The following is a 23,239-nucleotide window of genomic DNA, read 5'->3' as shown; positions in this document are numbered from 1 at the left end:
TGCTGGGAAGCCGGCCATCTATAAAGCTCCCAAAAATTTGGCCACGGCCTACCCAGGCCGCTGCAGCCCCAGTCGGTCCTTACCATATGCAGAAGGTACATTTCCCAGACTTCTGGTTAGAGCTCCGACGGCGGCGATGAGCGAAAGATTCACAGTACCTGCATGTAAGCTAGACGCGCTCACGTGTCGGTCCCATTGGTAGATAAGAGAACAAGGCTACGCATGCCGCGCCGTGGTGCTTGTACCCACTTGAGCAGTCTCCGAGGCCACGCACGATGGTGGAGGTGCGCGTTGAGATATGAGATTGGTGGGTAGAGTCAGCCACAATGACGGCTTCTGTTGGCCGATGCAGCAAGAGTTGGGAATTGCACATCGAAGGATGGCTGGGACAGAACGTGGGTGACAGGGTCTGGCTTGGTTGGACCTGCTCGATGACGCCCCACAACCAAAGGCGCATCCAACGCGACGGCTGCATCGACATTGCTCAAAGGACAGTGAAAGCGTCAGTAGACGACCTGAAGGCTTCTCAGCGCTGCCGTACATGCTCGAAACCCCATCAGCGCCTCCAACGGCATAACGGGCCAACTCGCGCTCCGGTGGGCGTTCGCTATCTCCGCCTCGTCATTGCATCAGCGACACGACACACAACCATGCGCGCCTACCTCAAGCCCTTCCTAACCTCGCGCCGTTTTTTAGGCACTAAAGGACAGCGAGAATGCCTCCCTCGTCCTCCATAACTGCGTTACCGCCACACAGGCCAGATGCCTACACCACAGGCCATCACATCGGCAAGCCACCCACAAGCTTCAAGAACCCATGGCCCTCGTACAAGAACGACGGCATAATCACCGCTGTCCGCGCGCGCTTCAACACCCCAAAGAACTTCGTCCCTGTGCCCGCCGATCGCCTAGGCCTGGTCCAAGTGCGCAAGCCCGACTTCAACAATACGACCAACGGCTTGAAGGCGACATGGATAGGACATGCGAGTTTCCTGATTGAGACAACGGCTTCAGAGGGGAACGAAAGGGGTATGCGCATCCTTCTCGACCCTGTATGGAGTGACCGCGTAGGACCATATGGCATGGTCGGCCCCGTGCGCTTTACACCTCCACCATGCACCATCGATGAGTTACCTGAAATCGATGCTGTTTGCATAAGCCACGACCACTATGACCACCTCGATTCTGACACGCTGAAGAAGTTGAATGCGAAGCAGAATGGAGACTTGCGCTTCTTCTGCGCTTTGGGCGTCAAGACCGTCCTAACAGGGCTCGGCGTAGGCATCAAGGCCGACCAAGTCGAGGAGATGGACTGGTGGGACGGCATAACAATGTTCAAAAAGGGTGTAGGAGGCGCTGAACTGATATGCACACCCGCCCAACATCGATCTGGGCGTACGCCGTGGAATTTCGACGGTACATTGTGGTGTAGCTGGATCATCAAAGAGCCTTCTTCGTCCGGTAAGAAAGTCTTCTTCGCCGGAGACACGGGGTATTGTCATGTTTTGTCTGACGACCAATACTCGCACCACAACGCGCCACATCCACCTTGTCCGGCTTTTAAAGAAATTGGCAATTTATACGGTCCCTTCGATCTGGCGCTTGTGCCTGTTGGTTGCTTTAAGCCAAGGTCTGTCTTGTCTGGTCAACACTCTAGTCCGCAGGACTCTTTGGCTATACATAGGGATGTCAAGAGTAAGAAGAGTATAGGCATGCACTTTGGTACGTTCCGTGGTGCATACTCGGCGAACTACGAACCGGTTACTGAGCCGCCTGAACGCTGGCGGAAGGGTGCAGAGGCGGACGGTTTAAGGTGGGGAGTCGATGTGGACCTCTGTGACATTGGCGGAACGGTCGTGGTATAGCAATGCGGGACTTGGTACGGTAACTATGTGCTTCTTCGAACTTCTCTTACTCGGATTTCTTAATATACCACCTTGTGCCCCTTGCGCTCATTTGGCCTAACCCACGAAATGGGTTCCACTACATTAAAGAGAGAAACTGAACATCTCTTCGGAGCAAAACACTATTGATATTATGGACGTGCTGGTGGTAAGACGCAGGCATAACGCTGTCGACTTACACTGTATTGTATCGCAGTAGAAGTGTGTTCCCAAACACTGCTTTGGCTTTACTATATGCAGCTGTATTACAGAGCAAAGTACTTATACCTGGTACAATAAAGCGTATTAAGAGCTTCTAGACATAGATAGAGAATCTAGAAGTCTACAATGCTATTGATCTTTCTAGAATTTGTTCTGAGAAGCTAACGTAGGCGGCAAACTAGGGCATGTTATTCCTATACCCGTTCAGGTATTCTATTGTATATGGTGGTTCTGTTCATGATGCATAGAATAGATGAAAGTGATTCGAAAAATGCATTATGTCTATCCTCATGACGGAGGAAAAGTACCATCATGATTACTCATACAAAGCCAGTAATACCTTCTAATGCATATACATAAACAACTCTCGACGGACCGCAAATGGCGCCGTCTAGTTGTATTGCATGTAGGCCACCTCTTAATTGTACTGAGCGTACACTGCAGTGCTGTTGAACTTCATGTTGGCTTTGATCACCTTGTCCACAGCAGCGAGAAAGTCCTTCTCGGTGGCAACCTTTCTGCGACTGCGGATGGCGAACATACCAGCCTCTGTAGCTACACTCCTCAACTCGGCACCTGTGCTGTTGGGACAGAGACGAGAGATGAGCTCCCAACGGATGTCACGCTCTACACTCATGCTCTTGGCGTGGATACGGAGAATGTTGGCACGACCTTCCATGTCGGGTAACGAGAACTCGATCTTTCGGTCAATACGTCCCGGACGCATGAGGGCAGGATCGAGGGTTGAAGGTCTGTTGGTCGCGAACATGACCTTGATGTTGCCGCGAGCGTCGAAACCATCAAGTTGTGTAATGAGTTCCAACATAGTACGCTGTACTTCGTTGTCGCCTCCAGCACCGTCGTCGAAACGAGCGCCACCAACGGCATCGATTTCATCGAAGAAGATAATACACGCCTTCTTTGTTCGCGCCATCTCAAACAGCTCGCGCACCATCCTCGCTCCCTCTCCAACATATTTCTGAACAAGCTCGGATCCGATGACTCGGATAAAGGTGGCGTCGGTTCGGTTGGCAACAGCTCGGGCGCAAAGCGTCTTTCCGGTTCCCGGGGGACCGTAGAGAAGAGCACCCTTGGGCGGGTCGATACCAAGGTTGACGAAGCGCTCTGGTGACAGCAGCGGCATCTCGACGACTTCTCGTAGCTTCTCAATCTGCTCTTTGCAACCTCCGACATCTCCATAAGTGACATCAGGCTTGTCCTCGACCGTCATCATAGTAACCGAAGGGTCGATCTTTGGCGGTAGGGGAAGCAGGATCTGGTATTTGTTCCGGTCGACACCTACCCGCATGCCCTCCTCGATATCGGTGGGTGAGACGCGTTCTCCGAGGTTGACGACGAACTTGGCGATCTGCTTGACGTTGATGACATATTTGCTCTTCTCTGAATCCTTCTCGTCCTGTATTATCTTGGTGCATCGTGCGACCTGAAGTGGTTGCTCTTCTTGCATCCGTTGGCGGTCGGCGGCGATATCCCAGAGATGTGGAGGTGCGAGACCGGTATCTGATTCCTGGGGAAGTCAGCAGAGCATGGCCGGAGGGTTGGGAGGGGTCGCATACTTTGACGCCAATCTTCTCGTTTATCGTCTGTTGCTTGTCCTTGATCTCCTTCTCCAGCTTCTTGAGTTCAGCGCCATAGGGTGCCGCTCCGTATGTCTTCAACACCTGAATGTCCCTATCACGTCATTAGCCCATGTTTACGTTGCTGTCTTCTCGCCTCTTACTCATCAGTCAGAGGTGTGATCTTCTTCTCCTCAACCTCGTCGTCGGCGAAGTTCTTCTGGTACTTCTCCCAGGACTGGCCTGTGGCTGAAGGCATGTTGACGGTGTAGGCGGCGACTGTCAGGCGGCCAAGATGGTGTTGGGACTATGCGTGTGGTGGAGGTGCGAATGAATCCGGGTGGAAGCGACAGGCGGAGCAGATGCGGTAGTTCGGGTGAGTGTATGGGGGTTGGTTGTTGTGTAATGGGTGAAGGTGTAGCTGTGATGCGGCAATGGCCCGGCGAGTCGGAGCTTGTGGATTGGCCGTGCGCTACGTCTATCGCGTTCTCGAAATATTGTCAGTTCGCGTCCAGGCACCACAACTTCCCCGCCAAACCTTTACGATACCCCTCTTTTAGCTTTGTTCTTGCTATATACGGAAACATGGCTGCTCAAGTTGCAAACGGCGGTACCGGTGGCGGTAACACTGCCTTCAAGGTGCGCTGCGATGCTGAGCTATGAAAACATTGACTGACATGGAGCCAGGACAAGGAGAAGCCCAGAGCTGTTCGCAGCGCCAACATCATTGCCGCAAGAGGTATGCAGCTCGACTATGCTTGTTCAGAAGAGTTTCGCTAACGTCTCTTGTATAGCTGTGGCAGATGCGATCCGAACTGTATGTCCCACCATGAGGTGCGGGGAAGAACCAAATACTAATGCTTCGGTAGTCGTTGGGACCAAAGGGCATGGACAAGATGGTAAGAGAAGGCGCAATTCTCTGCCTGCCATAGCTGACTCGTTCAGATCCAAACCGCCAGAGGCCAGACCATCATCACAAACGACGGAGCCACCATGTTGAACCAGATGAGCGTTATGCACCCCTCCGCGAAGATGCTCGTCGACCTCGCACACGCCCAAGATATCGAAGCTGGAGATGGTACAACATCGGTTGTCGTCATTGCTGGAAGCCTGTTGGGCGCCGCTGAACGGTTATTGGGCAAGGGCATCCACCCTACAGTCATATCAGAGGCTTTCCAGCGCGCCGCGCAAGAGGCGATATCGATATTGACCGACATGGCCATTCCCATCTCGCTCACCGACAGGCAGACTCTCCTCAAGACTGCCACAACCGCACTCTCCTCCAAGATCGTTGCTCAGGAGCCCAAGCTACCTATCATGGCTGTAGACTCGGTGCTTAAAGTCATCGATCCCAAGACCGCAGACAACGTGGATTTGAAGAACATTCGGATGATCAAGAAGTCGGGCGGTACTATTGAAGACAGTGAGATGATCGATGGTCTGGTACTCAACCAGCCAGTAGTCAAGAGCGCTGGTGGCCCCACATTGAAGGAGAAGGCACGGATAGGTCTTATCCAATTCCAGTTGAGCCCACCGAAGCCAGACATGGAGAACCAGATTGTCGTCAACGACTACAGGCAAATGGACAAGATCCTCAAGGAGGAGCGAACATATTTGCTAAACATGGTCAAGAAGATCCAGAAAGCCAAGTGCAATGTCCTCTTCATCCAAAAATCCATTCTTCGAGATGCGGTCAACGACCTCAGTCTGCACTTCCTATCGAAGCTCAAGATCATGGTTATCAAGGATATCGAGCGTGACGAGATTGAGTTCATCTGCAAGGTACGTATGATGAGATTTTTGTGTGTAACAAATCTAACACAAAACAGAGCACTGGCTGCAAGCCTATCGCCGACATCGACTCTTTCACAGAAGATAAGCTCGGTTCAGCAGACCTTGTCGAGGAAGTACAGGCATCAGGTGCGCGATACGTCAAGGTTTCGGGTGTCAAGTCAGCAGCCAACACCGTCTCCATCGTTTGCCGAGGCGCCAACAACCTCATCCTGGATGAGACTGAGCGATCTCTACACGACGCTCACTGCGCCATTCGTTCGTTAGTTAAGAAGAAGGCTCTACTCGCGGGTGGCGGTGCTCCTGAAATTGAGATTGCGCATCAGCTGTCCCTCAAGGCTCGCGAGCTTTCTGGTACTGAGTCTATCTGCTGGAAAGCTTTCGCCGACGCAATGGAGGTCATCCCAACAACGCTGGCTGAGAACGCCGGTCTTAACAGCATCAAGGTTGTCACGGAGCTAAGGCATAGACACGCACAAGAACAGAAGAATGCAGGTATCAGCATTAAGAGTGGGGGTGTCAAGAACGACATCAGCGAGGAGAATGTGCTGCAGCCACTGCTAGTCAGCACCAGCGCTATCGAGCTGGCAGCCGAGACAGTCAAGATGATTCTGCGAATCGACGACATCGCCCTGTCAAGGTAAAGAATAGCACAACGCCCGACATAGCAGCGAAAGAAGCAGTATACCACGAGTAATGAAAAGTTCGAAGCTGTTCATGTCAAATACCTTTCTGGGAAATGCCTCGACTTTGCATGTGAAAGCAAACACTCACATTGCATCTAGCGCATGAATGTTGCAATTAAAGTCTGCATGTGGGAAGCATGGAACTGCAGTAGCGGGACACGTTGTCTTCTGCACATTGACAAAAAGAGAAAACCCATGAATCGTGTTTACTTTTCCACATACCGCATCCGGACGACCTCATCTTAACGGCTTAGGATGAGTGACGTTTCTAGCTTGACTCACATGAAAAACGAAAACCGCGGCCGTGGACAATTGCGCGCGTACCGAATAGTTGTCCCCATTGCTGATCTCGTACTCACATAGTCCTTCCCAGTTGATGCCCAGCATACGCAGTGTTCTCGGCTTTACTGTGCTGTACTCGTACGCAGTATATGCGTGTGGCACTTGACCAAGATAAGGCAATCACCCTAACTCAACGACTTTGTCGTGCATCCGATGCTACAGAATACCACATCATGATAACCGTTTTAATTCCGGCACAATATTGACATGTGGCCTTGCTGTTAGCGGATCGTACCACCATTACGCTAGTCTGAATGTTTAAACACAAAGACTCCAAGGTAACAAGCTAAGGATGTCAATACACCCATGACATGGATCAACGAAAGCCACATATACATCCATTGACTAGTACAACAGCCCTCTCCAACTTAGCTATTCAGCTTCCCAGCCTAGCACCTGCCACAGTGCTGCCACATTAACTTAACATGAGCAAGGGCGCGAAAAAGCAATTGATCACGAGAAACCTTATTTTCAGCCACCGTACTCTGTTTAACGGCTTTCCCATGAACATTTTCGCATGGCAAACATTGATATGCATGTGTCGTAGCTTTTTATCCTTTTCCTTCCTTTTGTCGTCGATCGCCCTGAATCTACAGCACTACCACGTATAGTACCATATCCTATACTTTTGACTTTGTACCAACAATGATCTCCAGGCATCCAGGCGTCCAGGCGTCAGGAAAACCTCATCCATCCTATAGCCGACAAACCATGAGTAAGGCTATTGTAGCCGCAACCAAGCCGCGCGCGATACGCGCTGCGAACGCAAGATCGAGTACCAGAGTTCTGCTGGGGACGAAAATCTGGACGGAAGCTGAAACTTAGCGTACCATACGATCAAAGCAGTTCCGTTCGGCATCTAGTTCACTAGTTTCACTCGCGTGTACCGACAAGGGAACCCGAGAACCCAAAAGTTCAGCCTGACGTCGAAGTGGAGCTTGACCGGAGGGGAAAGGTGGAGTTGAGGTGAGAATTAAAGTTGACCAATGTTTCAGAGAGCGATGGGTATCGGATGATCTCTGCTGTGCTGCGCGACATCATTGTTTAGTTTGCCTATCATGACGGCGATGGGCGAATATGTAGACTTGAGGCAGTGGTGAAATAGTTTTCTGGGAAAGTATTTGAGAAACTGACTTGTGAGAAAGACCCAAACAAAGTGGCTTATCCGATAAACGTAGTTATACCAGCAGTCCTGATCATGCTATTGGAACCCGAATGCATCATCACTGGAACACTCAGCTCCTAGCACAGTAGAACGCATACAATGCATCAAGTAAGGGATGCTGCATGCAAATGGCACATGTACTGTAATGTTGATCCTTTCCTCGCTACAGGATGAAAAGAGCAACGTCACACACAACCCATGTTCTTAGGATCTATGCGATATAGATCGCTCCACCACGGATAATATGGGTAGTCGGACTTTGGCGAAACATGTGGAGAGATAAGATGGGGTATTGCAGACGGATAGGTAAAGTTCCGGGCGCGAAGACTTAGTCATGATCGTTGCGGGCGATCAATTCTTCTGAAAAAGTCTGATAGTGGAAACGATAAACTCAATCTATTTGAGATGATAAATCTCCAATTACCGAATGTGGATGGGAAAGAACCAAACAGGAGATCTGTTGTTGTCATGGACAGCGAAAATGTGACTTTGGGAAAGCGACAGACCGATATTGGTTACTGCCGGATGGGTATCATTCTTGGTAATGGTCTTGGCTAGCTAAGTAGAAGCCAGCAGGGTAGCTGGCTGTGGGGGATGAAAGGAAAACGCCTCGTTCATGCATCTGAATCGTTCGAATCGTTCGGTTCGTGCATCGTGATAATCGTACAGTTGGAAGCCCGTGAAGTGTCTAAAAAAGTTTGAACAAGGAAAGAAGACCGCTCGCTGAAATGCAGCAGATCTCTCGGTCTTTATTAGAGAAGATAAGGAAAAGTTTATGTAAGAAATAGGCCAATACATGTAGGTCAAAGTGTAGGTCAGCGACTTGTTGCTTTGAGGCTGGCACGCTTCAATAAACGGCTGACGAGGTTTCCGCGTGGTTTTGGCTTGACGTAGAATGCGCCCTTGGTACCTGTCATATCGTCGGTAAAGACCAGATCTTCGAGTGCCAATGGGTCGTCTTTCGGAGTTTTCGGGCTCGAGCTTTGCCAACCATACAGTTGATCTTCGTCAGCTCGTAAATCGGGCCGGGTCAAAGTCATACGAAGTGTCATCTCTCGGTTGAACTGCCCGTTGGCGGAGTGAACAGGCGAAGGAGCGGGCGATTCAACTGAGAATTTGCGATGCGAGATCTGGCGAGAATGCATACGGAATGACAGTCCGGTGCTAGAAGGCGTAGCGGGTGAGTCCATGTCGGCTACTGAGCCAGCGTCAGACTCCAGTCCTTGGTTTTCATTGTTGTCTTCGAAAAAGGACAACTGCCCGTCTCTGAGGAAGGTCTGCATGTCTCGACTGAACTTACGGGCATGGTTGTCGATCTGGGGTAGCTGGAAGTGTGGTGTAGCAGAGTCATTCCCTGCCGACGATGGGAAACCGAACTCGATCGCTTCATCGAACTTTTGGGGTGATGCAAGGTACATGCGCAACTTCTTTCTCGCCTCTGGATCTTGGTAATGGGTCGCTTCGGTATCGACAACAAGGGGTGAAGGCGTTGATGGTAACGTGTGAGTTGCGAGCGAAGAGGAGTGCGCACGTTGGTGAAGACCTCTTGGCCTAGCATTGAAGAAGGGAGGGTCCGACATGTATGAGGATCCGTGGCGGACGGGGTGGGAGGTAAGTGACATTGTTCGTCTCATGTTATCTATCGGCATCTCTCTTCGCGTAAACATCGGTGTGGCCATGGTGTCGAGATATAGCAAATGCCTGTTTCGGTCCTTGCTCGTGTCGAGTGTAGCAGACGGCCCGAAAGAAGGGCGGGAAGGGCTGACAGTCGAAGAGGCCGATGAAGAACGTCGTCGTGAGCGTCCGCGTTCAGGAAGGTCGACCGGAGGGCTGGGAAAGTCGAAATGAAAGTCGTTGAAGCGTTGTTGTGCCCACTCGATATCTTGGTCGTCGGGAAATAAGGCTTGTTGGTGCCTTTGTTGGAGGAGTGCCTGCTCTTCGCGGGAAAAATGTTGCTTGCGTACCTTTTCAGGCAAAGAAAGGAAAAAGTCCAGCTCGACGTGGGAGATGTCGTGAGATTGCACGGCCTTTTCGGATTTGCGTCTGCGTCGTCCGGTGCCGAGTGATAGAGAAGGCCGGTGTGATTTGGATGAGGTGCTGGCCTGGGACGAGCGGCCTGATGTAGGCTCGTCGGAGGCCTGTTGTCGGATCTGCAAACGCTCCAGGGATGAAAAGTACTTTCTCCTGTAGCGGCACGGATTAGCATTGGCATCATGGCATAATTGACAAACCCTTCATCTACTGCAAGGTACACAAAAGTCATGGTGGGGGATTCGGTATATGCGCGTGCATAACGCGCCCTTATCACACGCCTCAACAAATCAGAGGCTTGGAATTTACTTACTGGACTGAATACGGCAGGGCGTCGAATTCCGCCTGTTGTAAAGGCAGAATAGTGCCTTTGACCTTGCTCTTCATGGCTTCGGCTCGGAACTCGACGTCGGCGAAGGCGCAATGTTGGATTCAGGCACATGTGCGGTTGTCTGCTCGATCGATGCTGCGAAAGGCGGCCCTGACGCCGTGGCCAAGCTGTGCGTCGGGCACGTCTCGTGAAGGCTGGTTGAGCAATGCTATACTTTGTTCTCGATGATCGACCGGAGAGCGATCCGAACAGCAGCAAGCGAAAGTCCGAAGAAGAAGGAATTATATGAAGGCCAACAGAACGACTGCTGGGGAGACAGAAACAATCTGTGGGCTTAGCACCGTACGACTGTCGCTCGCACTTGGGGCGGCTGCATATTCGTGTCGCGGGATGCTACAGCTGCAGGCTAACGCGCCGCCAAAGACGCACTCCTACTCTCCACCTCACACCTAGGCCCTGTAGTAGAGCCGTGGCTGAAGTATCCGAGAGCAGGCCTGGGTGTGTGCGTTCGTTGGTTGAGTCAGGTTGGACAGGCATGCCTCATCCCCGCTTCTCTCCACCTTGCCCGTCCGCTGTTTCAGGCCCGCGGCCGCCAGGTACACACCGTCAGCGGGGCCACGATAGTTAGCGTGCGACACACCGCTGCCAGAGCGACCCGGCTGGTGGTGTCGATACATGCTCTCTCAACTGTACCTCGTTTAGCCTCGTCATCAATATGCTTGCTTCTGGAATATTGCATTATTGCGTTATTGACCCATTGCCCCATTGCCCTATCGCGTGCCGACCAAGTCGCCGGATCAACACCTCAGCCAACGTGTCACGGGGTTAATATCGCACAGATCGCCGTGGACAACCAGACGCCTTGCACAACGTCGAGCATGCGCCGTGTAACGTCGACAAGCTGAGCAACACGCATGCACGCTCCATACAATCTGGTCTAACTGCAGTTTATTGCACAAGCACAAGCAAGGGTATCTCAAGAGAAGCGCATCCAGCTCCAGCTCCAACACAAACGTCACTGCCCCTGCAATGTCTCTAATATAATTCCCCAAATATCGGTGCGGTACCTGATTGCCAGTTTAAAGGCTGACAGACGTATTCCGGGGACATGGCGATCGTGGTAGACCCCGCCATCGTCTAGTCCCGCATCGAGAAAGTTTAGGCTTTCGGAAGCGTCTACTTAGGCTTCCCAACAACCTGTCGCTTGGATATTGGCGGATCCATTAATTTCACCAAGTCCTGCAGGAGATCGATGTTTGTTGTCGAAGAGTCCTGTTCACAAACAAGCATCTTCTAGATCTTCAGGCACCCGCAATGTCATCTGCGTTGGCGTACAAGTCAGTATTGAGTCCGTGCCACGTTTTGTTAAAAGCGCACGTACAGTAGTATTCGTCATCCAGTCCCTCACGGCTGGGGAGTACTGGCTCCTCCAGCCCAACGTCTTCGTATCGAACGTTGAGCAGACGGATCTTCAACCCGTAGCCGCCTATGAAGGTCGCCAACTTATTGGTATCGGCGGTTATAGGCTGTTGGTTTAACAGCATCAGCAATCCATCAAGCCACTCGGAAGCAAGGGTGTGGCTCTGAGGATGCAGATGCAGCAGGACAGATTCTTTCCGCCCTGCGCCTGAGCCGCTGGAAGCCTGCCGCGAGTGATTGGACGGCGGCAGGTAGCCGTGGATCGTGATCTTGGTCGACGTAGAAGCTCGCTCGTGGCCTAGCAGGGTTCTGACTGTACTGTCAGATGATGAGGTCGACGGAGCCGAAGCCGAGACATTGCTCACGACCGAAGAGACGATTGATAGATCGACTGTACATGTGTCAGCCATGGCAGTAACGCAAACCATAGGGGACGCGTGGATGCGTTACACTTACTCTTCTCCTGCAGTGTGTCTAATCTCGGCTCAGTCGCCGTCTTTTCGTCAAAATCAGCATAGTGCAGATATCGCCGGTTGTGTGACAATCGGACAAAACGCCATGCTGAGGGCACAGAACGATCCAGGGCCTTGCCGGTTACTGGACCTGCACTTGTGCCGTAGTCCATACCCATAGGGAACCACGCCCCTTGTAGCAGACATCGTATACGCTGCTCCTTTACGAACTGCAGAGCCTCGTGGTTGAGTTCGTCACGGACTTGACTGTGGACTGTTAGCTGAGCGCGAATCATGTGAAAACATGTAGCATACCGCAGATGATGGCCCCACGCGTCCTCGTACGTCAGCTCCAGTACTTCCATCTGGAGCTCTCTCAGACGCTTGAGTTCGAATTCAGTCAGATCCTCCTCCACATCTTTGACGTCCTTCATGCGTGGCGCCTGACCCACCACCTGCTCGATCAAGATGCGAATAAGCTCTTCAATCTTCTCAAAGTCCTCCGTCTGTGCGCCAGCGGCTTTCCACAGTCTGATGAAAGCATTTAACCCACTCGTGTGCAATCTAGACCAGTGGAGCAAGAGGGGTTTGAACGCGCGGTCAAAATTGGCTCGCGAGTCAGTATGTCTATGAGAGTCAAAGTCATCAGGCTTGTCTACTTCGAAATGCTCGTACAGAGTCTGGGTGACAGACAAACTTGCACGCGCAATTGGACACCGCTGCTCGGGTGGTTCTGCCGACTGCTCCAGTAAGAGCTTCTGAAATCCGTCTTCGTTCTTGTAGACGAAGTCGGTAATATCCATGAGGCCTAGGAAGCCAGTCTGATCAAACTCCCACGCAGGCGATTCAGTCTCGAAGCCCAGACGTTTCCATTTGTCTGGATTTTGTTTCTTGCTTCCCTTGGAGTCGGAGTCTGGCTTCTCTGGCTTGCTCGCTGTGTGTAGCCCCCGGATAGCCCTTCTGTGATCAGGATTCTCCAAATCGACCTTTTCTTCCCTCCAGTTTCGCAACAGTATCTTGGTCAACGACTGGAAGTCGAGCAATGGATGGGCCAAATCCTGTATCGCAGAGCTCTGCATGAGTCCATATACGCTCTTGATCACACCCAGCTCCTGCAGCTGCTTTATGAACTTGGGCCACTCAAAAGCCGCGTCGTTTGTGATGGCATCTCGCATGAGGGCGTTGATAAGCTGCAGCGAGTTGGCACATAGCGCGTGGTCGGCTGAGGCGATCTTTTCGACGAGGGAAGGTAGGAACTCAGGCTGAGTATCGACGGCAGGCTTCAGGCGCTGGAAGCCAGTGGTTCCTTCCTGAGAGTTGCGATGAGAGGGGTGGCCGACGATGGCTGCGAGGACTGACATGGCACCACGATTGACGTTGACGAGAGGTTGGGCGACCACAAGGTCGACTATCTGTTGCACAACTGTTAGATGTTGTTGATGGTTCCTCTCTGGTCTACTCACTCTCGCGACCAAATCATCGGTAACATGGTCCCATCCCTTGTCCAGCTCCAGCAGGCGTGCTAGAGAGGTGAGGCAGTATGCCAGTGTATTGCCTGTGGAATGCAGGGCCAGGAATCTGAGTTTGGGCAGACCGCCTTCGTATATGAAGACGTCGGCAAACGAGGGGTCGCCAATGGCACTCTGCAGCTTGAAGACGGCCATCTTGCGCACCGACTCCTCCTCCGCGCCGAGTCGCGCGACCAACTCGGAGACATTGACGCTATCCATGGCTCACGGCTCGCAGGGTAGGATGCGAGAATGTGGGGTAAGTGTATTGTGGAGATGCTACATTCATCCCAGATCACGCACGAGTGGCAAGCATGACACAATCGCCAGAGGGCCGGGAGTGGTATGCTAAGGGTTGGGGTGGTGTCTGTCTACGCCGTCGTCGATGTTTCACCCTGTCCCTGCGCCGTCGCGCGTTAGTGAGTCGCGACCTTTTGCTTGGCGACACGTGAAGCGTGTTGTGGGGGCCCACTCGCTGGCTGTTGGCTGCCTGCTCAGGTGGCTTGCGCTAGTCAGGTACATGGCCGAGCATCAATCAAGGCCGCCGACAACATCCCATCGCCCTCCAGTCCGTCCTGGTGACCCTCCTCGCCGTCCATCGCTCTGTCCGCTCCCTTCTTGTCTGCTCGCCTTGGCCCCGCCGTCTTCGATAGCCCTCGTCTTGTTTCTGCCTGGTGTTTCCTTTCCTGTATTGACGCCATCGCCGCCGCCGCCGCCGCCGCTGCACTTTCCGCCGTCGAGCCCGACAACAGCTTCTCCGCTCCGCCGTGACTCTCACCGCAACCCGCCGCCATGGTCTACATCACCTCTGACCTTTTCGGTCCGAACACACTACACGAGCGACAATACGACGACTCGCCAAATTACTGGCATGCCATGGCTCACCAACAACATGCCGCCGGCTTGGGCAAGAGAAAGAGGATGGCCGCCGATGATGGACCACAACAGTGAGTATTCATGCTTTATCAAAATCAAACCCCAAAACTAACAGCATGTTCAGAAACATAACACGCCAACATCGGCCGTCACCCAGTCGCGACTCCAACCGTCTACATCTCCACAGTACCCCGCCTTTCGACAGCAACAGCAACTTACCCTGCTCCCTCTTCCCATCAAAACAACACGAATACACATCAGAACGACGGCCGGTTAAGCAGTTGAAACGCCTCAGTCCAAAAGCGCCCCTTGTCAAGTCGACATCACATCTGATGGACGTTGACTTTGATCTTCCGCCGACATGCCAAAGCCAATCACACGCCGTTTCCGACTTGCGATCCTGTCACGCCTGCAACAAGGCGCCTAAGCGACGAAAGGACTTGGAGAATTACCTCGACTGCAGGAGGTGCGAAGGGCGGACGTGCTTTATCTGTGCGAGGCAATGTGTAGGGTGCAGCAAGGCCATCTGCAAGAAGTGCATAGTAGAGGTTGGAGAAGAGGGGGATGCTTGGTGTTTGGACTGTTACTCGCGTAATATCAATTCGTGAGCGTCACAAGAGGAGGTTGATTTTTAGTGATTTGGGAGGTGTTTTTTTGGATTGTTTGCCGGAGCAAAGCGGGCGTTCATGTGTTACTCCCAGCTGCATCTTGTGAGACTATGGAGCGTCATAATTGTTTTTCTTATCGACGGTCCTCGGGCTTTGCCCTAACGAGCATGTCAGCCATTCTACTTTCGCCCTTTGTATATAGCAAGGATCATGAGCATCATAATACAGACTAGATTTCCGGGTCATTGATAAGACCATGTACAATTCGTAGTCCTCATTCTATCGTTAAACATACACAGTGCCCAGCAAACCAGGAACGGTTCTAATCCTCATCATCAGTGTCCCTCTCCTCCATGACGCTCTCCGCATCTCCCGCTCGGAGCCTCGAGCGCGAACTTGTCATATCTCCGTCTTCAGCCTGACTATTCCTGGTGCTCCGTCTCCTACTCCTACTGCTGACGATACCAGGGAACAACCTAGGTTCTCCGTCTAGCGTGACAGTGCTCGTTGAGCGCGTCAGACCCTGGTCAGGCTCCTCGTATGCTTCTGTCGGCTGAGCGACTGAGAGAGTGCTGGGGTTTACAGTTATGCTGGAGCTGCCACCGTCTTTAGTGCCGGAAGGCGAGGCTGGCTGGCCGTGCAGACTACCCATGTCGGTTGTCGAGGTCGAAGGCTTGAGGCGGGCAACTTGAGCAGGAGGTAGTTTGGAAAACATCTGGTTGCCGCCTGCAGAAGCGTGCGTGGGAGAGGTGGGGTGCGTTCCTTGGAGCGACTTTGGTGTTTGAGGTACTTCGGATTGCAGGTTAGAGCTCGTGAGATCGTGGCTACCAGATTGTGCGGCGCGTGTATAGCGATCGATCCTATCCGCTGTCAGTATGCAAACCCATCGAACTGCATCTTCTACTTGACAAACTTACATGGCTAGTTCACCCATAAGTGTTTCGTGCCGGAATGCCTCGCGAATGCTAGGCACATTGGATCTCGCCATGTCATTGCCAGCGACGCCAGGAAGATGGTAGTTCTTACCCAACCACTTCTGCTTAACAACATGCTCAAAGCCGCTCTGCTCCACAGAATGTTTGGCTAGCTCACACATATCCACAGCACTCAGTTTGTAGATTTGCGCCGCGACCGAGTATTCCTCAATGAGGGGCTCTTTAGTAAAAGCGAACTGTAGAGGATCGTCTGTCGATAGCGAGACGTTGAGACCCCGGCGAAAGTAACTCAAGAACGGATTGCGTTCGTATGCCAAGAACAGCGCGTTATTGCTAAGAGGCGACATGGCGACACCAATTTGCTCAAGGTAGAAAATGTACTGGAGAAGCGGCACTTTACGGAGCAAGAGGCCGTGGCTGATGCTGTGACAGCATAGTACAGCGGCAGCCAAATGATCCGTGTCGCCAGCCTCTCCACAGTGCGGGCGCAAAAGGAAAGTGTTGAAGCCGCGCTGCTTCCTCCAGACGTTGAGCGACGACATATTAGCGAAGAGGTAGTACATCCAGTAGCTGTATGGCGGGTTCTGCTTTGTGGACCACTCGTTCGGGAACGGAAACTTTCTGTACACGCGTCGCTCAACTTTGCTCTCATCGTCGACGCTATCGAACCCAATGACCCTTTGCAGGAAAACGTGAAGCTTAGGGTGACTTGATGGATCTTTGGTGACCTCGAACAAAGGCTGGAACACATTTACGATAACTTGCTGGAAGTTGTCCATGAGGCCAGTAGCCTTGTACACATCGAACAAACGGGGTACTTGGATCAGCCATCGTACATTGGGCGAGAACAGCTTATTGTCAATGACCCAAGCCGCAAGCTTATCCCACTCTTCGATATCTCTACCGTAGATGGAAATGCGCCATTCGACAAATTGGTACTTGCTCGCTTCGAGATCCGATATGACTTCTTTGGTGATTTCAGCCAGGTATCGGCCCTTGACAAAGTTGTCTGTCTTCAAGAAAATGGTTCGGAGACGTGATTCACCAATCGGGTTATACTTCAAGTTGAACTTGTCGAAACGATGAAACGAATCCGTGTGAGCCTGCAGAGTCAGCAGATTGTCGCAACATGGAATGTCTGTACTTACATGCATATCTAGAGTATCAATACTCAGATCATACGCGGTCAAGTTGATTGACTCGAACACTTCCCTTAACGTAAGATGCTTGCCATCACGGAACAGTACCACTTCATCCGGAGACTTCTTCATCTTAGACTTGATGAAGCGCAGCAAATGCTTTTGGTTCATGCATGCTGAGTGGTGAACGTGTGTGTCTACCTTTCGGACGTTGTAGAAGTCCCTGTGCGGCACTTTTTTAGTGTCGGCCGTTTCTTGATATTCATTCAACAGGTAGTAAAGGTTGAATTTGCCCTCAAGATATTGGAGACGACGGAAAGCAAAGCTTTTACTCGGTCCATCGGAGGATATATCAAGAATGGCGTCGAGATCGATGTAAAATTCGCGCAATGTAGGAATGGCCACAATAGGCGTGTCGAGCTCAGCAGATTTAGCTGTCTCATACACCTGATAGACACCGCTCTCGTCCAGACGGAACGACATCTCTCCGGGGCCTGGCACCGGAAGGCAGTCTTCCAGATGAAAGTCTTCACCAATGTTGGTTCCCATTTTGCGAGGGAGCTTTGGGGCTTCATTGGGCTCTAGAATCCCGCTGTTCTGCAAGCTGCTGCCCGCATTGCGACGCTCTTTAGACGAGTCGTTCCATACTGGTTCAGGGGGAGTGGGGTAGATGCGCCAAGCGGGGTCGTCTTTGGGGTTATCGAAGTTGCGCTGTAGAGACAAGCGAATGTACTTGTGACGAAGATCTAGCACTTTCTGGATATTCGTATAGATTGAGCTAAGCTCAGTGGTGATACTGGAATCATTCATGGCGAAGCCTCCTGCGCCCGTGCCAACACCTATACCTGCGCCCGCGCCGTGGATACCTTCCTCAGCCAAAAGCGGTTTGTCTTCGTGTGGGAGACCAGGGTGTTGCGCATGGGATCGGGCTTGTTGATCGGCTTGGAGAAAGGCGTCGCCGTCATTGCCGGTACCTGCAGTGTTGGCTCCATGTTGAGTCATGTGTCGACGTGGATCCTGTGACTGCTCTGTGTGTGACAAGCCGATAGGTAGGTTGGACCGGTGCCCTTGATTCGCGAGCGTGACGTTGCTCTTCCTAGAGCGAATGCTCTCTGCCTTGCCTTGGAAGTCTACATTGTCTGTGGTGCCAAAGTTGGCGGGAAATGTCTTTGCGCGCATAGCAGGGCTGTATGCCTCTCCTGCTTGTGAGCCTCCATACTGCGTCTCTAGCTGATGCCGTTGGTAGAATTGCTTGGCTTCAGTGTGGCTCATCTGTTTCTCTGCAGTATAGTCATAGAAGGCAGTTCGTCGTTGCTTGTCGCGGGGCAGCATACCATTGTCGTCCTCTTCCTCATCGCTGGTGCCGGCGTTGTCCTGCGCCGTTGTAGTCGCACCGTTGTTCAGTCGTGTACGCCCGCTACCGCCAGCCTCGGTTTCAGACAAGTCATGGCTCAGTTCTTCTTCTTCAGAGGAGGGAATTTGGTCATCGTGGGCAGGGCCAAAGTCCGGAGACGCATCTGCGTCGGCAGAAAAGGCTCCTGGTCTCCAAATCAGTCTCTGCTTGTCTCGTATCGAGGGATTGGGATGTACTACCTTTCAACATGGTGCTGTGGAGAGGTGGTAGTTGCGGTTGCTAGAGCGAACACAAACTTTAGAGACGAGCCTCACCAGGAACGCGCCTCGGAGACCGCCGGCCTGTCGCCTGGCCCCGTGCCATTTTGTAAATTATGGATTCGATGACTCCATGGCATGCTCATTCTGCAGACTCTTCTAGTACAAGGACACAACCTATGGCGAACAAGACATGGAGGCTATAAGCATTCATGTTTCATTTGGGAAGTTTACTAGGCTTAGTCGGCCCCTCCATCCTCGGCTTGTGATGCTATCGGCAGGGTCAAGCCATTGTTGCCGAGACAGACATGTATAGCCTGCAATGCCACCTACATGGCACTCTGAAATGCTGTCCTCATGAATGCGCTCTATAAACCAAGATGAAGATACCCGAGGGGACAGGCTCAGACGCCGGATCGGAGCGAGTATTTGGTTAGAACCATCTGCACTCGTTTACGTGTGGAAGCTGCCCCTCCTGCCAATTGGACCATACCCCACAAAGTTATCTCTGCCACATGTGAGGGGAGTACTGTGTCATTGGAGATACCAATAGTGTCGCTTTTCAGCGGGCAGAAGAGGAAACAACATTGACGATAGTCTTATCCCATGCAATACGTCATCAAGAAGTGCCATCATTCATGTCGCAGACGCTTGAGTGAACGCCGCTCACGTGCTGGATGCTTAGCGCGAATCTATGATCCATGCCCAAAAATTTACCGTATTCCGACTTTTAGCAAGAAGGTCAAACTAGCCAACGTCCCTCACATCACCCATAATGTAAGACTCAATCCCGTTTGCAATTGGAGTGGTGGCATTAACCTATCAATGCAGGTTTCTTCTTCGCCGTACTGCCGTCCGCGCCATCACTGCGTCGCCTTCCAAGGCGTTCCTTGCGAAGCCCCGACCCATCAACACCGCCACACCCTCTGCCTTCCGTCTAAGACAACAGCAATGGTCAATCTCATCTTTCCAGAGACGATTCGCTAGCGATGAAGCTGCAAAGACGGAGCAGGCTGAGGCTGCTGCCGCCGACACCCCAGAGAACTTTGCGCAGACAGCCGCTGAGGCACCCGTCGAGGAGAACTTGACACCGGCTCAGCAAGAAGTGCAAGCCGAGCCCACCGACGCCTCTGCTACCGTTGATGCCGACGCGCTCGATGCTGCCGTCGAACACGCAGACAAAGGCAGGACGTTTAAGAAGCCACGGACTACTCCCCCCAACAACATGCTGTACATTGGCAACCTGTACTACGAAGTCACTGCAGAGCAACTGAAGCGCGTCTTTTCCAAATTTGGCGATGTTGAGAGCACCAGGATTGTCTACGACAACCGAGGCCTAAGCAGAGGGTATGTCGGTCAGCCAGTCTTTGCGCACACGTGCTAACTCTCACGCAGCTTCGGATATGTCGAATTCAAGAACGTCTCGGATGCGCAAGCTGCCCTTGACAACCTCGACATGCAGGTCTTCGAAGGCCGCAACCTCGTCGTCCAGTTCCACCAAGCCAAGCCCAACTCCAGGACCCGCAACACGAGCACAAACAAATTCGAAGCCAATCCTCCTTCCAAGACACTGTTCATCGGCAACATGTCTTTCGAGATGTCAGACAAGGACCTCAACGACCTTTTCCGTGATGTTCGCAATGTCATGGATGTCCGTGTGGCCATTGACAGGAGGACCGGCCAACCCAGAGGCTTTGCTCACGCAGACTTCATTGATGTTGCTAGCGCCACCAAGGCCAGGGAGGTTCTGAAGGAGAAGACCATCTACGGCAGGCAACTCCGTGTCGACTTCAGCAAATCTGGCACGGAACAACAGCGCAGCAAGCGTTCCGACTCTACCCAGGAGTAAGAGACGACGATAAAAAGAGGCCGAGAACTGTGAGAACATGCAAGGAGAAGGTCGCCTACCCCGTTTCTACAACGATGCATGTACGGCGGAAATGGTTGGCATTTCTGCACGATTGCACGACTGGGACATGTAGCCCATTGGCTGCATAATGTGTTGATAGACATGACTTTTGTATCATAGTGGATGAGCGTCTGGCGTTGTTATATTCCCATCTCTCTTTGTGCATGGTAGGGGATCAAGGTCTATAAGAGGCATGCTGACCTAAAAAAAAAAAAACTTTGCCAATGTACACTATCGGTCCATGTTGTGAAGAAACTTGGTATGGCGAGATCTACTACTATGTGTTGGCGCAAAGCTGTGCTGTTCCGTTCAAGGGCAGATTCACCCGCTCTATGTGGCGGCTCAGCGACCTCGGCCGCCCCGCGTACCTTCTCCACATGCTGATCAATTAAACCGGCCGACGCGCCTCTAGCACTTACTCGACCCCGACTTGTACATACTCTCTTCTCCCCTTCGTTCGCGTCATAGCAATCGCTTCACCATCTTTTAAATAGTTATCTCTTGCCATGTCTTTTCTCGGTGGCGCAGAATGCTCCACAGGCGCGAACCCGCTTAGCCAGTTCACCAAACACGTGCAGGATGACAAGTCGCTACAGAGAGACCGCCTGGTCGGGCGGGGGCCTGGAGGAATGCAGGAGGGCATGCGAAGCCAGCAAATGGGCGGTCCTTCAGATGGCGTAAGTTGGGAACAGCAGCCGACGACTGCGGGCAAGTGAGAAACATGGCTAATCGTGCGCTGCGTAGATGATGAACGAGTTCATGAACCAGAATGTCCAACTCCCACAGGGACCCGGTCCTGCGTCTCCATTCGCCATGGAGCAGATGCGAAGAGAGCTGGAGCGGACACAGCACAGCGGATCACCAGCATGGGCAGCAGAGTTCGACCCAGGCATGCAAGCGCCACAGATGGGAGGACCGGCCATGCAAGAAAGACCAGCAGGATTTAATCCTGCTGAATTCGCAAAGTTTCAGCAGATGAACCCAGCCGCGCGAACGGCGAGCCCAACTACCGCCTCACAGCCTTCGATGACAGGATACCAGCGGCCTATGTACGGAATGGGCATGGGCATGGGCAATATGGGCATGGGAATGGGCGGTATGGGCATGATGCAGCAGCCATACGCACCACAGAACTTCCAACAGCCCATGCAGGAAGGCAAAGGCAAGGGGCGCATGGTGGAGCTCGACGATCAGGATTGGGAGGCTCAGTTCGCACAGCTTGAGCAAACAGATCAGCAGGACCTGAGTGCCCTTGACGCCGAGGCGAACAAGGCTATGGAGGCAGAGCTCAACGAAATGGACAGGTCAGTAGAGAAAGATGCCGTTGATTTCGACGATTTCGAGTCCATTTGGAAGGGTATCCAAGCTGAGACTGAATACGCTAGGCAACTTGCCAACGAGGAGAACTTCGTCGAAGGACACATGGGCGACATGGACCAATGGGAAGGCTTCGACGGGCTCAACACACACTCGGTCCGCGATCCGGCAATGGGCGACTACTTATTTGAGCAGGAGAACCTCTTCAAGAACGTTACAAATCCATTTGAGGAAGGTGTGAAGATTATGGAAGACGGCGGAAACCTCTCACTGGCAGCCCTGGCATTTGAGGCAGCTGTTCAAAAAGACCCGAATCACATTGCAGCTTGGGTAAGATTGGGCGAGTCGCAAGCGCAGAACGAGAAGGAAACACCGGCTATAAGAGCGTTGGAACATGCTTTGAAGCAGGACCCGTCTAACCTAGAGGCTCTCATGGGTCTGGCTGTATCCTACACGAACGAAGGCTACGAGAGCACCGCATACCGAACCCTGGAACGCTGGCTGGCCACCAAGTACCCGTCACTAATCAAAGAGCCACTTTCTTCAGATGCCGAGATGGGCTTCACAGACCGCCATCTGCTTCATGAGAAAGTCACAAACCTCTTCATCCAAGCCGCACAACTCTCGCCAAGTGGCGAGCAAATGGATCCCGACGTGCAAGTAGGCTTGGGTGTGCTGTTCTATGGCGTAGAAGAATATGACAAAGCAGTCGACTGTTTCGGTGCCGCTCTTGCGTCCACAGAATCCGGCGTCTCAAACTCTTCATCACAAGTCCATCTTCTCTGGAATCGCCTCGGTGCAACCCTCGCAAATTCAGGCCGCAGCGAAGAGGCCATTGACGCCTACTCGCGCGCTCTCGCACTCCGACCAAATTTTGTCCGCGCACGCTACAACCTCGGTGTGTCATGCATCAACATTGGTTGCTACACTGAAGCCGCACAGCACTTGCTCGGTGCGCTAGCTATGCACAAGGTCGTCGAGCGTGAAGGTAAGGAGAAGGCTAGGGAAGTTGTTGGCGAGGGTGTCTCTGACAGCCAACTTGACAACATGATTCACCAAAACCAAAGCACAAACCTGTACGATACGTTACGTAGGGTGTTCGGCCAGATGGGCCGTAGGGATCTCTCTGATATTGTGGGTCCAGGCATGGATGTTGAGCGTTTTCGAGGCGAGTTTGAGTTTTGAAAAGCATGGTAGCGAACGTGTTGTCACAGCAAAACCAGAGGATGAGCAGCATGCTGATGAGAGCTACGATGACTGGCTTTTACAAAGGAAAGTCAAGAGACTACGAGTGGATGAATGGGATGATGGGGATCTCGGCGATAGTTGTTGCTTTGGCACACGAACGGTGGAGGTTGGTACGGATTGCGTTTGGAAGCTGCATGGAGGCGTTTAAATCATCGAAGACGCATAGCCGATCGCTACGATGTCGATATTA

General features: G+C 52.4%; 9 protein-coding genes across 9 annotated transcripts; 5 read left to right on the top strand and 4 right to left on the bottom strand.

The window, feature by feature from the left end:
• Positions 1-715: 715 nt before the first annotated feature.
• On the top strand, positions 716-1,864 carry AA0111_g4079 (hypothetical protein; the record flags this gene model as incomplete). Its single annotated transcript, XM_028650037.1, has 1 exon — positions 716-1,864. One exon carries the CDS (start codon positions 716-718, stop codon positions 1,862-1,864), a length of 1,149 nt encoding a protein of 382 aa, XP_028508551.1.
• Positions 1,865-2,522: 658 nt separating this feature from the next.
• Positions 2,523-3,940, bottom strand: AA0111_g4078 (26S protease regulatory subunit 7; the record flags this gene model as incomplete). The annotated part of the gene is made up of 3 exons (XM_028650036.1): positions 2,523-3,632; positions 3,682-3,796; positions 3,846-3,940. The coding sequence occupies 3 exons, from the start codon at positions 3,938-3,940 to the stop codon at positions 2,523-2,525; spliced, it is 1,320 nt and encodes a 439-aa protein (XP_028508276.1).
• Positions 3,941-4,266: 326 nt separating this feature from the next.
• AA0111_g4077 (T-complex protein 1 subunit delta) lies at positions 4,267-6,116 on the top strand (the record flags this gene model as incomplete). Its single annotated transcript, XM_028650035.1, has 6 exons — positions 4,267-4,320; positions 4,369-4,420; positions 4,476-4,498; positions 4,551-4,580; positions 4,627-5,463; positions 5,511-6,116. 6 exons carry the CDS (start codon positions 4,267-4,269, stop codon positions 6,114-6,116), a joined length of 1,602 nt encoding a protein of 533 aa, XP_028508317.1.
• A 2,364-nt stretch (positions 6,117-8,480) lies between these two features.
• On the bottom strand, positions 8,481-10,083 carry AA0111_g4076 (hypothetical protein; the record flags this gene model as incomplete). Its single annotated transcript, XM_028650034.1, has 2 exons — positions 8,481-9,849; positions 10,010-10,083. 2 exons carry the CDS (start codon positions 10,081-10,083, stop codon positions 8,481-8,483), a joined length of 1,443 nt encoding a protein of 480 aa, XP_028508318.1.
• Positions 10,084-11,328: 1,245 nt separating this feature from the next.
• Positions 11,329-13,628, bottom strand: AA0111_g4075 (hypothetical protein; the record flags this gene model as incomplete). The annotated part of the gene is made up of 5 exons (XM_028650033.1): positions 11,329-11,348; positions 11,409-11,837; positions 11,903-12,165; positions 12,214-13,310; positions 13,362-13,628. 5 exons carry the CDS (start codon positions 13,626-13,628, stop codon positions 11,329-11,331), a joined length of 2,076 nt encoding a protein of 691 aa, XP_028508552.1.
• Positions 13,629-14,198: 570 nt separating this feature from the next.
• Positions 14,199-14,890, top strand: AA0111_g4074 (hypothetical protein; the record flags this gene model as incomplete). Its single annotated transcript, XM_028650032.1, has 2 exons — positions 14,199-14,353; positions 14,407-14,890. 2 exons carry the CDS (start codon positions 14,199-14,201, stop codon positions 14,888-14,890), a joined length of 639 nt encoding a protein of 212 aa, XP_028508553.1.
• Positions 14,891-15,212: 322 nt separating this feature from the next.
• On the bottom strand, positions 15,213-18,567 carry AA0111_g4073 (AMP deaminase; the record flags this gene model as incomplete). Its single annotated transcript, XM_028650031.1, has 4 exons — positions 15,213-15,750; positions 15,808-16,928; positions 16,974-18,502; positions 18,558-18,567. 4 exons carry the CDS (start codon positions 18,565-18,567, stop codon positions 15,213-15,215), a joined length of 3,198 nt encoding a protein of 1,065 aa, XP_028508319.1.
• A 646-nt stretch (positions 18,568-19,213) lies between these two features.
• On the top strand, positions 19,214-20,424 carry AA0111_g4072 (hypothetical protein; the record flags this gene model as incomplete). The annotated part of the gene is made up of 3 exons (XM_028650030.1): positions 19,214-19,230; positions 19,407-19,922; positions 19,971-20,424. 3 exons carry the CDS (start codon positions 19,214-19,216, stop codon positions 20,422-20,424), a joined length of 987 nt encoding a protein of 328 aa, XP_028508320.1.
• Positions 20,425-20,990: 566 nt separating this feature from the next.
• On the top strand, positions 20,991-22,986 carry AA0111_g4071 (Peroxisomal targeting signal receptor; the record flags this gene model as incomplete). Its single annotated transcript, XM_028650029.1, has 2 exons — positions 20,991-21,161; positions 21,229-22,986. The coding sequence occupies 2 exons, from the start codon at positions 20,991-20,993 to the stop codon at positions 22,984-22,986; spliced, it is 1,929 nt and encodes a 642-aa protein (XP_028508321.1).
• Positions 22,987-23,239: the final 253 nt, after the last annotated feature.

Source organism: Alternaria arborescens (assembly GCF_004154835.1).
Source record: "Alternaria arborescens strain FERA 675 chromosome Unknown contig_7, whole genome shotgun sequence".
NCBI lineage: Eukaryota > Fungi > Ascomycota > Dothideomycetes > Pleosporales > Pleosporaceae > Alternaria > Alternaria arborescens.
The sequence above is the reverse complement of the archived record's forward strand: the minus strand, read 5'-3'. Positions and strand labels throughout refer to the sequence as shown.